Source organism: Paroedura picta, chromosome 2 (genome assembly GCF_049243985.1).
Source record: "Paroedura picta isolate Pp20150507F chromosome 2, Ppicta_v3.0, whole genome shotgun sequence".
Taxonomy (NCBI): domain Eukaryota; kingdom Metazoa; phylum Chordata; class Lepidosauria; order Squamata; family Gekkonidae; genus Paroedura; species Paroedura picta.
The window spans coordinates 99745338-99762653 of NC_135370.1; the positions used below are offsets into that span (position 1 = coordinate 99745338).

The window sequence follows — 17316 nt, forward strand, 5'->3', positions numbered from 1 at the left end:
TTCAAGTATAACTGAGTTGTCAGCACAGAACCCTAAGCATGTCATGAAAGAACACATTCTAGGGTACACTCAGTTAATGCGCCACACTGCCAAGTCTATTGAATATAAATGACCTAAAATGACTCTATACATTGCGCAGCGATACTGGATATGATGGGCTAGTTGTGTTTCAAGGCACATGTCTTCTATTATCAATTTCTTCACTGAGTTATGCCTGATAGTGCTCCATAATACACACAGGTTTCTGACTGGGCACATTCAGTCACAATATGGATAAGCACCTATGCACCATAGATTTTGACCAATGACTGCCAAATATATTGTTTTATCTTAAGTTACAAATGATTACAGGCTTGAGCAAAGGTTTTTGGTTCCTACCCAGCCCCACTTGTTCCTCTTAATTAATGTGCTTAAATCTAAACAGTACCAAAATTGTTATTGAAAGTTGTTGTTTTATATACAGCAATGCTCAACATCATTCTCAATAACCCGTTCAGATTGCACAGTTTTCTCCTGATCTGTGACCAAACATTTCCCTTATCAGTTAGAAACATACTCTAAATTCACCATAAGAGCATACAGAAAAGGGAGAAAATAAACCGAAGCACAATAAAATTAGTCCTTCATTAATTTTCCACACACAACATCAACAGTATCTCAAAAATTACTGCAAGCAGAAAATCAAAAGGAGAGAGAAGCATGCTGGAGAAACAGTATAAGAAATTCTGGGAATACATAAACAGCCTCTAGGTATTATTATACTAGTCTATCACCTTTCCAACTGAGTTTGCAAGAAATGGCAACCACATGTTTACCAAGTTTCTGTTAGAAGATCCTCTATGTAATAACTCACATCTTTTCAAGATTATCAAGGTAAAAATGGAAACTGACATTTCAAGTTTTGCTTGCACAGACTATTCCTGGATCCTAATGCCTGGGAATATACCAGCCTTCTATTTGCTGGGCCCAGTACAGACAGAAATATACAACACACATTTATTATGCAAAAGTCAAGATGTTTCAAGCCAACCTTTTCCAGAGATTCACTTTGCAAGTCTTCTAGACTACTTGATATTTTTTTCTGAAAGACCCTTGGAAAGATAAGATAATGAGTAATGTAAAACACATGTGAAAACACTGAAGTCATAACAATAATAATTAAACAGAGGTGTGTCATATAAAGCTCAAACAGTGTGGTCTCTAGTTTTCTACCCAGCAGACTGAACCCAAGTGGCTTCTGAATACATGCTCGACACCCCTGAGAGAAAAAGAAAAGTAACTTTTACTTATTTCCAGGGAATAAAGTAGTTCAGAAAAGATGACAGAAACTATTTACAGAGGGAGTGGTCAGCTGTCAGATTTGTATCACTGAGGTGATACTGGCCACAGAAATCTCATTGTGTATATGTGACCTTTTCTCAGAAAACATATAAATCTATATGTCTAATGTGGCCTCCATTTGCAGTTCCCTGAATCTTCAGATTGGGGTTATATGGATGCTCATCAGATTTTTCTGCAAACTTGGAGGAATCACTTAGAATTGCAGAAAAATACAAAATCTTTAAAATAATACATGGGGGGGGGTTTAAATCCCTCCAATAAAAATGTATTGTCCATGCATAAACAGACAATACAATTATCTATCTCATGACAGTGGCCAAGATCTACTGTAGGCCTGGAAAAGTCAGAAGTCAGCTGACTAGACCAGCAGTGCTTGTGGGGGAAAGAGAAAGCTGCAATGCACTTAGTAGCAGAGCCTATGAGCTTTGATGGTGGAGCAGTGATTGGGGAGGAAAGGCAAGGTTAAACTGGGAGCTGTGCTGGGGATGCTGAAGTTCTTGGATACTGGGGGGGGGAGCTTGGGTGTGGGATTACAGTGGGTCTTTTGGCTGAGGCTGCAGTGTGTGCAGGGCCCAGTGAGTATTGTGGCAATGGTGGGAAGGGAGCCACAGCAGTACCAGTCAACAGCAGCAATTGGGGGAGGAGAAGCTGCAGCAGTCAAAAGCTGAGAGCCACGTTAAGCTTGCTGGAGTTGTTGATGACTGGGAGGTGGGGCAGAGCTGCAGTGGCCCCAAGAATGGTAGCAGTAATGGTGGGGTCCCTATTTGACTTTTTCTAGTCCTGTCAGAACTTTGAGACAATTTCAGTTTTTTCCTGAAGCTAGTCTGCTTTATCACAAAAGACATGATAGACTTCCAAGGGCTCCTGAGACAGGTTCTCTTCCAACTAACACTCTAAATACACAGACCCTATGTTGACACATTCACTGATTCATCCTCCTGACATACAAGGTAAACTCTAGGATCCCTCTAGTTTCTCTTTCTCTGAAGGTTCTGAATTTTTTTCTCTCACTTATAACCTGTAACAATAAGGCCCGTTTAATAAATGGTACTTTCCAGTAACCTCTTACCATCATGTTTAACAGCACTTCTATGAGCATTGTCCCATTATTGTGAATCACTTGCGAAACAGTAATCAGTATTTTCTGCGGAGATGTCAATGGGAGTGATTCATATAGTGACAGGTGGCTAACTGGAATAACATTACTCGAGAGTATTCATGGCATTTTCTTACCTATTTTGGTGTTCTGAGCTTTCTCCATTTGCAGAAAGCAGACTATTTGAAGGAACTGGAGAGCTTCCTCTGTTAATCACATTGGTAAGCAGGAAAAGATTTTAAAAGGCAAGTTTTTAGAAACATTTTTTATCTTACATATTTTAGAAACATGCATATCATATATATGTCACCATTTGACCATATACTGTGGAGGGGAGGAGAAGGATGTCAGCTGCCTGGGTCCCCATTGAAAGGCAAGGCACAATTCAAGTAAATCAATCAATAAACAGGCCTTGTAAAGGAAGCATTACAGTGATTTATGAACAGACATGTACAAAATGTTCTTGCCTGATTTCCAGTATTTTTTGAGGTGGAGGCAGCAACATTGGTTGGGTAAATTCCCCTTGAGGTACCTATGTAAAAGAATTTAAATGTGAATTTAATAAAGGGTGGTGGGGGGAGAAGAATCTTTGTCACAAATGAACAAAAGAAACAACCTCCCCACCTCAGGTTTATATAGTTCTATGGGGGTCTTATTCATGGTGTTCCACTTTCTTAAAGTTGCCTCAAGATCATCTTCACTGCAACCAGTCAAAGCTCTTTCCGATGTTCCTGGCAGAACAGAAAGTTAGAACAACATACAAATAAAGATTTTCTTTTTCTAAGGAAATAATTTTATTAAGATCATATTAGGATCTTAATATAATATCAAGTGAACAGAGTGGCTTGAATTTGCCTGTGCTTGTATTTCTAAAATTCAAGGGAAGGAAAAACTATTAAAGCTTCTTTTTCTATAAAACCTGGCACTTAAAGAAGCCAGCGTGGCTGTCTCTACGTGAGGCCTTACTGTTCCATTGCAGACCCAGAAATCAATCAGGAAATAATATATGAAAAGAAAATAACAGTGGGAGATTTACTGCAGATTAAAGTTATCCAATTGATTATTAAAGTTTGCCCCCTAAAATCTATTTCCAGTAGCAGTAATCAAAGAAAAATATTTATATTAATTAATCAGTTAAATGTATGAGTACGGTAGGAAAAATTGACAGGTTCGTTGTTCTGCAGTTAACTGTATTTTATTATTCAAGATGAATATGAGCCATAGGTTAGGGACTCTTGTGTTTTGGCATACGCAACTTATTTTGAGAAGGGAGGGGAAGATAGATTACTATTTCTGTAGTGTTATTTTATTTTCTTCTGGCAGCATGAAAACACTCTGATCAAGTCTAAGAGAGGTGCAGAAAAGAAAGAAGTCTGCTCAGCTTATTGTTCATGTTGTGCTATAAAGATATAATTTTATAAACATTAGTCAAAAGTTCTGTTGTTTTGGAAATCTATGGCAAGCCTTTAAAATTATACTATATTATTTGAAAATATAACTGTGTGGACTATAACACTGCCCAATACCATCAGGTTCAAATATTGAACTCAGAGAATTGCAGAGCTGGTCACAGAATAAGAAGATAATATCGAGCTTTTTGATATTTTTTGGTATAATTTGGAAAATATCAGTAATTAAGCTGGAATGTGCCCTTTCCACTAGACTGGTTAAGACAAAACATTTTTAAAAAAAATATTAGAATACTGATAGCACCTCATTTTTTAGAAAAATCTATGGAAACATAAGAAAAAATTCACATTAGAAGTGATAGCAATGAAATTCAGAAGCCAGTTCTACTTCAGCCCAACCCCATGATCATGTGAGTGGTGAAGGGGTTGACTCCCACTGCAGTTCAAATGAAACTTTGGGGGAGTGAAGTGTCCAACTGGGCCAAGAAAAATGCATGCCAGGGAGCAATCACACTCTGTGCCCAGTTCCCCCCTAACACCATAGACTGAAAGGAACCAGGATTTAGTGCAATTTCTGTCAATGGTCTGTAGGGATGCCAGCCCTCAGGTCGGATCCCCCAGTTTTACAGCTCATCTCCAGGTGACAGAGATCAGTTCTCTGTGTTGCCTATGTTCAAGGGAACATTCAGGGGAAAAAAATCAACTTCAGATTTATGGTAATGAGTGACCAATCTGAAAAGATGTATTGGGGCATGATGGATACATCAATGAAAAGTCAACTCAGTGGAAGGCTTGAAAATAAAACTGCCAACACTGTGTTTTCATGATATGGTGATATGTAGAATATTGAGCAAAAGAGCTGGAAAAGGGTACAGAAAACCTAAAATTATCAGTGGGCTGGAGGAAAGGCTAAAGAGCCAGAGCTTTTCGAGCTTAGAGAAAAAGATGGACTAATGAGGAGAAGCAACAGAAGTTACTAAAATTATGCATGATGCACCAAAAGCAGATAGATAACAATGCTTTTCTCCCTTTCCCAAAATATCAAAAGTCAGGGTTACCCAATGAATTTGATGAATAGATTATGACAAAAGGAAGCACTCTTTATACAACATGTAATTATGTGGGACTTTGCTGTTTTGGGATAAGTACTAGTTAAATAACTTTAAAAGGATAAGACAAATCCATGCAGGGTAAAGTCCATCAGTGGTTATTAACCACTTCCAGAAGCAGCCTATATCTGACTTCCAGTTACCAAGAGAAGCAGGAAGGGTAGGATTTGGCCCTAGTGCTTCTGTTGCGGACATTCTGGGGCATCTGGCTGGCCACTGTACAAAATAAGATGCTGGACTAGATTGACCATTGCTCTGATCCAGCAAGGCTCCCTGTAAGTGTCCTCCAGGGATATAAGCCTTCAGGGCTGAGGAATGGGATTTTCTTTGAGACAGTTCCCATATTATGGAATATCCTGTTCAGGACAGATTTGACATTTGGGTACTTGGCAGGCATGTGAAGACTTGTTTCAAATGGGCTTACTGTCCTGGTTAGTGATATTGTTTTAATGTCCCTGTTTACATTTTGTTGTTTTCATAGTATCAAAAGAATGTGTCAGGATATCGTTTGAACAATTTTGGATTATTTGTAAAGGAAAATTGGATTTAAACTGACAAACTGATTATTTTGCAGTAATCACTTTTGAATATATATTTAGTTATCTTTTTGGCCGAGTTACAAAGGCTGACAGGAGGTGTAACATTTTATATGTGGTCCGGCAAGGAAATATGCCTTAGAATTTCATTTCAAAATCTAAAAAAGTTTTCTTAACTAGGAAATATTTATTCTTTGTATTTGGTCTCATACTAGCTGCAGAAAAATAAGTTGCCAGGATCCAGACATACAGATGGTCACTGCAGGAAGTCTGATTTCACATGTAGCTGAACTATGCCAATTGACCTTCAGCAGAGACTGGTTTTGGAGTGTATGAACACAAACTTCTGTTGCTGGAGAATTGGGTTCAGATATTATATTTCTACAACCCATTTTTCTAAACTTCAGAGTGTTTTCATATACAGAGAAATGGGGGGAAACTGTCCAATGATAAAGTATAAATTTAAGAACATTCTGATATAAGCTGCATATATGCAGCTAGAACATCTGTTTCCAGTTCAATGTGTTAGACTTATTTCAGATTTTGATGCAGCAAAGATTCTCTTTTTGGAGATGAAGGACCAAGAACTGTTTATTAATGGGAGGCTTTAACTACACAGTTCTACAGCCTCAGCCAGTTCTACAAAGTCAGGAAAATGGGAAGAAACAGTCTCATTCTCATCTTCATTCTTGCTAAAGTGGCTCCCAACACCCACTCCCAATCTTGCATCCTGAATGGGCAGACTAGCCTCATTCAGACCCTAAAGACTGAATCATTCTGAAGCCCAAATAACAGCATTTCAAAAAAAAAAATCTGATATTTTGTCTTCATTTCGTTACACATTATCTTATGGAAATGAATGCACTGGAATCAAGTTCCATCTTCTTAGACTGAGAACCAAAATCTTCCCCCCCCCCCCTATTTCTTTAAAAATGGCAAGAAATCAAGGCTACAGCTCAGACACAACAGAAAATCTCTTGTAAACTGACATTTTCTTGCTTTCTCCTTGCTACAACACCAGGCTGCTTGGTCTGAACATCTCTGAGGGTCAGGGACTTTTGTATAAAGGTGACAATGAGGGGGCGGGGGAATAGGGTGAAATCATTTCCTTGCATCTTATCTCAAGGCTCAAGAAAGCGGCAGAAAAGTGAGGAGGCTCTGATTTTGTCCAGTTCCCTCTCCTCACTGCAGCTACCATATCTAGGTTGCACTTTGTTCATGAAGATCTTCAATGAAGGTCTCTTCAGCCCACTTGTAATGGTCCCTGAAAACAAGCTGAAGACAGTCCCTATACTCTGAGCCTACTCTGACCCGAGGATAAAATTCTGGATGTTAGACTTCTCCATATGACATTGCCAACATCCAGCATCTGGGCAGTCACCAGCTGGCTACATCCTCCATTTTAAAACGCTAGTTGGGGAATTGCATAAAGTGCAATTCTATTTAGCGCTAGTTACCGGAGAGCGACCAGCAGGCAACCAGCAGAGGGAAGGTATGGATGCTCAAATGCACTAAAGGCACCTGCCCTCGCACCCGCCTCCCTCTTCATTGTTCCCGAGGATGGGAATTTCTTTTTTAAAATGGCTAACTTACTGGAGCAACGAATAGGTGGATAAGTGTGCGGGTGAAGCCATAAATAAAATATTTTTTTTCAAAGTTGTAACACAAAGCATGCCTCTCGAAAGTTTTCTTCCCCCGCAAAAAAATCAGGAACAATATTAGTTTTAAAATGTCTCAAAGGGCTAGTGATCCCATAAGGGGTGGTGTTCAAAAGTTCATAGTTGCACTCTAGAGGGCGGCTGGAGCAGTCATGAAATCAGACTGCTCCCGCAACTAAACAGGCCCAGCCCAAACACAGCCACCAAAAAACACCCAAATTGATCATACAAAAAAAAGAAAAGGAGAACAAAAAGAATCCCACCAAATTAATCACAGAAACCTCTAAGGAACGCAACAGAACGCAACAGAACAAGATTTCAAAAATCCCACAAATAGAAAAAAGAGAAAATAACAACCAAGAAGAACGACAAAGAGACAACGAAGAAAGACGGAAACGGTAAGAAAATCAACTAGAACAAAAACAGAGGGAAACCAACAGCGGCTGTTGGGCAAAAACCAGTGACTGTCTGCTAGGTCGGGCTACCACGGCTGAAGGAGCTCGGCCGGAGGAACTCTGAGCTCGCGGAAGCAGCTAAAAGGAGCTGATCTCTGAAGCAACCTGTCAGCACCAAAGACAAAGCTGCCCGCTACAAAGGGACCGTCCGCAGCCCCTCAAACAAAATCGGACCCTCGTCCGCCGCCATTACATCGCGCCCACTGCCGGGACCTGCAGCCACCGCCGGAGCAGAGCCGGATCAACGCCGCTCCACCGTCACCGAGCAGAGCCGGACCCCGACAACTTCCACCGCTGCTGACCCACACCCGCCCCCTGCAGCCGCCGCCTGAGCAGAGTCTAACTGCTGAAGCTGCCCCACCATCACCACGCCGAGCCCACCTTTTCGCGCTCTCGAGCACCACGTTCCCGACCGCCGCCCACACGCGCTCCATCGACCCGCGCTTCCTGACCACCGCTGAACAAGACTGGCCCTGGTCACAGCCGACCTACCATCCCCAGACTCTGCTGCAGCTGCCCACATCTCAACGCCGCGGGTCCCTGCCGCAGCTGCCGGGGAACAAGGAAAGGAGAGGAAAAGAAGGAAAGGAACACTAACATAATCTAATAAGGAAGAAAGAGAAGTACCAAACCCTCGGGGGGGGGGGAGGGCCCTATAAGGAGGAGGAGGAAGACACAAACAATCGGACATTAATTTAATTAACCAATTCCAGAAAAAGGGGGGGGATTGTCACGGGGCTTCTACAGACTCTGCGAGGGGGGGGGGGAGAAGAATACAAACGGGCATAACTTGTACCCAGAAGGGGAAGGGCATCAAACAACTAATAGAAATTAAGCGGGAAAAATTGAGCGGGACAATTGAGCGGGAAGAAAATCAAACGGAGAGGGAAAAGATCACAAACGGAGATAACTCCGTTCCAAGAAGGGGGAAGGGACGGCAAACAAACTACCAGAAACTGGGCGGGAACAAATCGGGCGGGAAGAAAAACCAAGCGGGGAAACTGTAAACAGAAAACGGAGGGGGGGAGGGTAAGGGGGAAGAGAGCGGGGGAGAAAGAAAGACAAGACACCAACCAAACTACCAACAACTGGGAAAAAATCAGGAAGAAACATTGTGATGTGCACAGAAAAGAGGGGAAGGGGAAAGAAGGGAAAAAGGGGAGGGGGGAGGGGAGAAGGGGAGGGGGGGAAAGAAGGAAAAAAAACGGGAAGGGAAGGAGAAAGCGAGAGGAGAAAGGACTGAAATAAAGAAAAGGGGAGGGGGGGAAGGGGAGGGGGAGGGGGGAAAGAAGGAAAAAAAACAGGAAGGGAAGGAGAAAGTGAGAGGAGAAAGGACTGAAATAAAGAAAAGGGGAGGGGGGAAGGGGAGGGGGGAAAGAAGGAAAAAAAACAGGAAGGGAAGGAGAAAGTGAGAGGAGAAAGGACTGAAATAAAGAAAAGGGGAGGGGGGAGGGGAGGGGAGGGGAGGGGAGGGGAAAGAAGAGAAAAACGGGAAGGGAAAGAGAAAGTGAGAGGAGAAAGGACTGAAATAAAGAAAAGGAGAGGGGAGAGGGAGAAAGGAAATACTCCAAAATCAAAAAAGAGGAGGAATCAAGAGGGAGTCAAAGATAGCCCAACCTTCACTAGCTACCAACCCACACCTGACTTATCCCCACCCCCCTACCCAGCCAAACCAAATTAAATCAACATATCCACCCACCAATCAGCCAGAACAATAAACCCAACACAATTAAACACCATCAACTGACCTACCCCAAACCCACCCAAAACAATTAATTCTACCAATTAAATAACTAATCCCCACCCCAAACAACTGATTCTACCCCAAAACCACCCAAATAACCAATCCTACCAATTAAACAATCAATCACCATCAATTGAACACCCAACCCAGCCTGAGGAAATTAGCTCAATCAACCAATTAGCCCAACTTACCAACCAACCCAATAACTTGCCCCCCACTTACCAAACAACCCTACCATCCAACTGAACCACACCCAATTCATAAACCTCAGTCCCAAGCCAACATGAAATAACACACAGATCACTCATACACCACACACCCCTGGATTGGGCAACCCTGAGGTGCCACAATAGGCGATCGGGACTACCCCTCCAGGCTCCCACAACGATACACATCCTACACCCAACACATAACTACACAAGTGGAACTGGGAAGCCCTGAGAGGCTGTAATTAGCGATCAGGGCCAACCTCCCACAGATACACAAACACACACACACACACAAAGACAGAACCGGGGTTTAACAATCAACCCCAGCCAAACCACTGAACCAAGAATTGAACCAACAGTGTCCATAGAGCTCACAATGCCTAACAAATCTGAAGAAGGAGGAAAAGCAGGGGCCTTGATAGGGTCAGGGATCCCAATAATAAGGGGCAAAGGCAGGGACAGCGGATGGCGGAGGTACATCAAACCAAGGGGGCCGAAAACCAAACATACTCAGGCCCCCTCCAGACTCCGCCCCATCCCTCGTGACACTAGGGTGGAGGCAAAGGTAAACAACCCGCCTCTGACACTGGTGCTGTGCAACGCCAGGTCAATAAACAACAAAACCTCTACGCTGCAAAACTACTTTGTAGAGCAAAGAGCGGACCTGGCGTGCTTGACAGAAACCTGGACCAGGGAAGGGGAGACAGTTGCCCTCAAAGACCTAGCCCCTGCTGGGTTCTCTGTCCTCCACCAGTCCCGGACAGCGGGGCGGGGAGGAGGGGTGGCAATCCTAACCCGAGAGGCTTTCTCCTTTAGAGCCCTCCCTGCGCCGTCAATACCAGGCATTGAATGTGTTGGCCTCGGATGGGGATCAACCGAGAGCGTGGCCATCTGGTTAGTATACCGCGCGCCCACTGCACCACCAGATGCCCTGCCTGCCCTGCTAGAGGCGGGTGGCGGCCTGGACGCTACAGTTCTCCAGTCTACTAGTCCTGGGGGACTTTAACGTCCATGCTGAGCTACTGTCCTCTAGAACTGGACAGGACCTAGTGTCAACCATGGCAACACTGGGGCTCTCGCAATTTGTTGTTGGCCCCACCCATCAAGCAGGCCACACCCTGGACCTTATTTTCGGCGTAGGTTTGGATGTGGATCTGGTCACAACAACAGCCGTGCCATGGTCAGACCACTATGCTCTAAAGGCTCGGCTAAGGCTTCCACCACCTCCTCAGTTGGGCGCCGAGCAAATTTTAGCTCGCCCGCGGAGACTTATGGATCCAATAGGATTCCTGAACGCTCTGCGGGAACCAATGCCTCCCGGCACTTCTCTCAATGGCCTGGTCAGTGACTGGCATGACAGACTGCTGGCTGCCATTGATGAGATAGCTCCCCGACGCCCTCTCCGGCTCCGTCTCAAGCGAGCTCCCTGGTACACCGAGGAGCTTCGCGACAAGAAACGGGAACTGAGACGGCTAGAGCGAGTTTGGAGGAAGACTCGTGACGAAGCCTCGAGAACATCTTATAGAATGCAGATGAAAGCCTATGAGATGGCGGTGAAGTCAGTAAAACGCAATTTTTACTCGGCTACCATCGCATCCGCAGACTCACGCCCGGCTCAATTGTTTAAGGTAGTTCGATCTCTCACTGCCCTGATTGAAGGGCAACAAAACAGTAGCCAATTGGACATCAGCTGTGAGGCATTTGCGAGTCATTTTGCGGACAAAATCTCGACACTCCGCCACGACCTCCCCCCAACCTTAGATACAAAAAGTGAACTAGAGGCCCCTTGGCCGTCTTTGGAGAAAACTATGAGTAACTTCAGACGACTCACGCTGACCGAAGTGGACAGGATTCTAGCGACAACAAGACCAACTACATGCCCACTAGATCCTTGCCCATCCTGGCTCTTGAAAACAGCTGGCATAAAGATAATGGGCCCCCTCCGGGAGATAATCAACCTATCTCTAACAACAGGAGAATTCCCGGAGGGTTTGAAAGAGGCTGTGGTACGTCCACTGTTGAAAAAAACATCTCTAAACCCACAAGAGCCTAACAACTACAGGCCCGTGTCTCACTTAACGTTTCTGGGCAAGATGATAGAAAGGGCAGTCGCAAACCAACTGACAGAATACCTGGAAGAAGCTTCGGTCCTAGACCCATCTCAGTCTGGCTTCCGGCCTGGCCATGGGGTAGAGACAGCGCTAATCGCCCTGACGGATGACCTCCGTCGCCAGTTGGATCGAGGCGGGTCGGCACTGCTGATATTATTAGACCTCTCAGCAGCGTTCGACACAGTCGATCACGAGCTTCTAGCTTGCCGCCTCATCGATGCTGGAATACAAGGGACAGCCCTTCAATGGCTGATCTCCTTCCTCCAGGGTCGTGGACAGAGGGTTGCAATAGGAGAGAAAACATCAGGCCGCCGGCAACTTACTTGTGGAGTCCCACAAGGAGCGGTCCTCTCTCCTATCCTATTCAACATCTTCATGCGCCCTCTCGCACAGCTGGTACGGACGTTCGGGCTGGGTTGCCATCAATATGCAGATGACACCCAGCTCTTCCTCCTGATGGATGGCCGCCCTGACTCTCCCCCAGAAGCATTAGCCAGCTGCCTGGAAGCAGTGACGAGATGGCTCAAGCAGAGTCGTCTGAAGCTCAATCCTTTAAAGACGGAGGTCCTGTGGCTAGGTAGGAAGGGCCCTTGCGAGGAAGCGCGCCTGCCTACCCTGGATGGCGTGCAGCTCTCCACGGCTCATGCCGCCAGGAACCTAGGCGTGATTCTGGACGCCTCCCTCACAATGGAGGCCCAGATCACAAAGGTAGCGCGGCTGGCATTCTACCATCTCCGCCAAGCCAAACTACTAGCGCCCTACCTGGCCCCGGAACACCTAGCCACAGTGATCCATGCGACGGTCACCTCTAGACTAGACTTTTGTAACTCGCTCTACGCAGGCCTGCCCTTAGCCCTGACCCGGAAACTACAACTAGTTCAAAATGCAGCAGCCAGGATCCTCACGGCAACACCGTGGAGGTCCCATATCCGGCCTATTCTTCATCAGCTGCAATGGCTACCAGTTGAATTCCGGATCAGACTAAAGGTTCTGGTAATTACCTTCAAGGCCATACGCGGTCAGGGCCCAGTGTACCTGAGGGACCGCCTCCCCGCCTATGCCCCCAAAAGAGCTCTACGCTCTACTGCCTCAAATCAGCTAAGGATCCCTGGCCCTAAAGAAGTCCGTCTGGTCTCGACCAGGGCCAGAGCATTCTCTGTTCTGGCCCCTACCTGGTGGAACGAGCTCCCAGAAGAGATCAGGGCCCTGACGGAGCTTAAAACAGTTCCGCAGGGCCTGCAAGAAGGAGCTCCTCCATCAGGCATTTGGCCGAGACCAGACGTAATCAACAGCGACCAAGGGCCCCTGCTCCCCCCCCCACCCCCCCTCAGAATTCAATCAATAAACCACCCCTCTCAGAATCCCATCAACAAGCCCTGACCTGTTTGTATCACAACTGTTTACTGTTATACTGTGTTGTGTTTGGTTGCAATTGTTGGTTATTGATGTATATGTTTTACAGACTGTTTTATGTAAGGTTCCTTGTTATAATGTAAACCGCCCTGAGCCTCCGGGGAGGGCGGTATAGAAGTATGATAAATAAATAAATAAATAAATAAAAAGCACTATGCACCTATGCATGGGCATTTCAATGGAGAAGTATGCATTAGCGGACATTGCCGGACCTTTTAAAATATGGAGAAAGGGGATTGGTTGCCTGCATTGATTGACAGGCGGAAGCACAACGCGTATAAGGTACGTTGCTCTCTTCTTCCATTTCCAGCAGTTGTGGGGTGAAATGCGTGAAAAGGTGCAGCCAAAGGTGAAACAGCTGAAAAGATGAGGAGGGGCTCGGAAACGCGAAAACATTTAGTGCTTTGCCATTCAGCTGGCATAATGCTTTTTTAACTGATGTGCAGAAATGCCCTTTCAGTCTAGCCATCAGCACAGAAGCAGCCTGCCCAGCACTGTGGCCAGTACTAGTACTGCAATACCAGGTGGCATACAAAAGCTGATATGCCACTTCAGCAATGGGTTGGGATAGGTGAGGATCCCCTCAAGCACACAGGAAATATGAACCAATCCTGTAAAAGCTGCACAGCTTCAGCAGTATCTGATTCCCAGGTCTCTGAACTTCACATGCTTGCAACTGATACTTAGCCTTTACTAAACTGCTTCCTTTGATGACCCACTTTTACTTGTTAAATAAAGCGATTCATTAAATAGTTCACACAATTTTTGAAAGAGCTTACATCTGTCATACTACCCACTAATTATACCTTGGACTGCTATCATTATCTCTTTCACCCGTCGGTACTGGCTTAACAAAACAGTTAATTCTTCTATTCGGCGGTCCTAAAAAGAGAGAAGAGAAATCAGACATTTTCTAAGAGGACCAAAAAATTCAATTACAACATGATAAGGAAGGCAACATAACAAGATTTCAGCCCTCTCAGGCTTCCTTTGTATGGCATAAACTAAAAGGAAATCCAAAGGAAATCTGCTTTCCTATAGAACAACCTCCAACATTTGAGCTCAAGCCAAAGTGATACCCTATGTTGTTAAAAGCTATCTCCAGATAGGGAAATTGCTGTGCAATCACTGAGAAAGTAGGGGGGAAGTGGGTTTTGATACCTAGGATCCCATTCTGATTGCCTAAACAAAGCAAATAAATACATGTTGTTGGAACTGATTTATTAACAGCCTTTGGATTTACTTTTGGTTCATCCTTCATTTCTTGTGACAAACCGACAGTTCATTGCTGGTTTATCATATTCCTTTGTATGGCAGCTCTTCAGTCAGAGGAAAAACTAAATCTTAGCTGGCTACATATTATCTGTTGGCTTTAACTTGCCTACCCACAATATACATTACTAAATAATGCATTGGCATAAGGATTTGTATAAGAGTTTTTTTTTAATGCTCACACATTTTTCTGTTTCCCAAAAAGCATCACAGAATAATTATTCAGAAAAACTGAGCATGTCTTAAACATGCAAAGGATACCATTATGCTACTTCAGTGTTACCATAGTAGTCATTAACATTTCAATTTATGTCCAGTTACAACTTTGAAAATTGATGGGAAAAACTCATAACAAAGTGATTGTTACTCATCAGTCTAATGTAATGAAACGGCAGTGCTATGTGAAGTAAAACTGCAATTTTATACATCACATACAATGTCAATGGATGTGCTCACTGATGGAAGGATTATAAATAATACTACTACCAGATGAATGCTGGGAAAATACTTTTGCACTGGAAATCATCTTATATCTAGTACTATAAATGAGTAACACAATGGCACATTTATTATGTAGAAATAATAAAGTGAAAAGGCCCAGACAGTGGACAGTAAAATATGAATTTTAGAAACAACACAAGCTGTACGTGGGCCCTCCAAGGTGTTCCTGTGAGGACCCTAGCAGCTACATTCTGTACCAGCTGCAATTTCTGGGTCAGAGGCAAGGGCAGGCCAGTGAACAGCAAGTTATAGAAGTCAATTCTGAAAGTGACCATCAAGTGGATCATGTTGGAGGAAATTATCTGAAAGGAATTTCCTTGGAGGAAATTATCTGAAACATTTCAAATAAATGCATATTTTATATACAGCTTGTACTACACATGTATATTCTGAATGCCCTTGATAACCAGGGACAATGGATAATACAAATAGAAGTCCTGGAAATATGGCAGCAATGTAAGCCTCCTGTAATATTCTTTAGCTATAGTAACCAGAGGGCAAAAGACCACTCCGCTATATCTGTTTTTTTAATGTCAGTTTATCACTGGAGAAACTCAAGATACAGTGGCTGGGAAGTGCATTCTAAAAGATTTATGTGATGCCTTCAATCCCTCAAAGCCATTATTATGCCCAGAGCCCTATGCTATTGCTTTTTGTTTTCCCACTCCTCACCTTCTCTCTCACACCCCTCTTTCTTTTCATTCCTTAGCTTCAATGATGTCCAGCCTTAGTATTTGTACCCTGTTACTAGAGGTCAGCTGTTTTTTTTTAAACAACATCCTGGACACCACCTGCTATGTGTGACTTCCAGCACCAGAAAGTTGAGAGGGGTCAAGGCTATCTTATGATTAAATTCTCACCACGACACTTCCTTCATAAGAGGAGATGTGACAAGAAAATATGAGTCATAGGAAAGCTTAAGGCACCCGGCATTACAGCTGAAGGAAACTCGTTACACTTGACAGGCATGTTATATAGCCACCATTTCTCCAGTGCTAGGCAAAGAGCAAAATATCTCATATGCACAAGAGTCAAAGTGGGGAGTCTACAGCAATAGAAGAGGGAAGTACCCTTCTGTGTTCAGAACACATTTAGGGGAGACAAGGTCAAACAGTTACATCAATATGTAGTAATTTCACTTTAATTAATTCTGTATATAATTTTAGGTAGGAGAGGAGGTGTGGCTCAGTGGCAACCAATTTGTAGGCAGGTAGTGTTAAATTCAATCCCTGGCATATCCAGTTGAAATGCTCAGATAATCAGTGATGTGAAAGACCTCCAGCTTAAACTTCAGAGAGCCTCTGCAAGTCATGTTAGAGGAAACATCTTTAATCCGCTCCGGTGGATAAAAGAGTAAGGGCTGTTGGGGAGGAGTTAGGGTGGGCTCTGTCTGGGATAAAAACTCAGAGGAGCGAATCAGGAGCCTCCCTATTGGATACTTGGCCCGTCTCCGGAACGCCGCGCCTCCAACTCTCCAGACCTCCCGAGCTGCCATCCTCGCCGGATGGCCACCAGGGAGGAGGCTCGCTCCATGCCACTGGAGTCGTGGAAAACTGCTTCCCCTCCACCCAGCGACTGCCCTTCCCCACCAATGCGGCTCCAAACTACTCCGCCTCCCTGGACGCGGCCAACCCCGGCCTTCCCACCCCCACCCCAAACGTCCATCACCATCTGCCGGCGCCTGCAACCTTCCCCCCCCACACACACTTGCCAATCGCTACTTCGCCGCCTTTCCCCGGACTTCGCCGTTGCTGCCGCGTCCACGCCCCGAGCTCCTGGGGCCGCTTCCCTGCTTGACCGCCTGCGAATGGCCTTCGCCGCCGCGCCCAGGCCCCGCGCTCCACGATGCCGCCAAGGACAATCTGGCTGCTGGCCACCTAGTCCGCCGCCGCCGTCTTGCCAGATGGTCCCAAGATGGCCGGCGACACAACGACACCGCTGCGGACGCACGACGACGGCACCGCAAAGTGCTGCCCTCGCCAGCCGCGCCTCGCTGCTTGCACAGCCGATCCCCAGCCCTGCGGCGCGCCCCACCCACTGTGAGTCTCCCCGAAGAAAGGGGGCCCCAAGACCTACACCCACCAGCCCCGCAAGCTATGCCCGCCTGCCCAGCCGCCTGCGACCACTCCCGCAGCTAGCGCCCGCTGTATTTATACCACAGTGGGCTTAATTTCTAGTCATATAATAATGTAACTTGCTAATCTGCTTCATGCCAATAAAGGTATTATGTGTATGTGTACTCATATACTAATGGTTTGACTATGAATGAGGAAGCTTCATGTGATTATAGCTACTCATTCTCCATAACTTTCCCAAAAAACTCCTTACATTTGTAAGCTAATGACAAGCAAAGTAAGGACTTTATATATTTATAGGCTCATGAGGTAGCTCACAAACATAATCCTGCGGTACGATTAAAAAATTAAAATATAATAGATTATGCATATAGACTGAAGAATGCT

General features: G+C 45.0%; 1 protein-coding gene across 16 annotated transcripts in view; it reads right to left on the reverse strand.

The window, feature by feature from the left end:
* Positions 1–17316, reverse strand: part of PPFIBP2 (PPFIB scaffold protein 2) — a 162332-nt gene that overhangs the window by 26952 nt on the left and 118064 nt on the right. For all 16 annotated transcript variants that reach the window (XM_077321869.1, XM_077321863.1, XM_077321864.1 and 13 more), the window contains 5 exons: positions 13888–13963; positions 3062–3168; positions 2905–2969; positions 2575–2643; positions 1031–1091 (listed from right to left, as the gene is read on the reverse strand). In XM_077321869.1, the coding sequence (XP_077177984.1) occupies positions 1031–1091; positions 2575–2643; positions 2905–2969; positions 3062–3168; positions 13888–13963 (378 nt within the window). The remainder of the gene's footprint in view (positions 1–1030; positions 1092–2574; positions 2644–2904; positions 2970–3061; positions 3169–13887; positions 13964–17316) is intronic.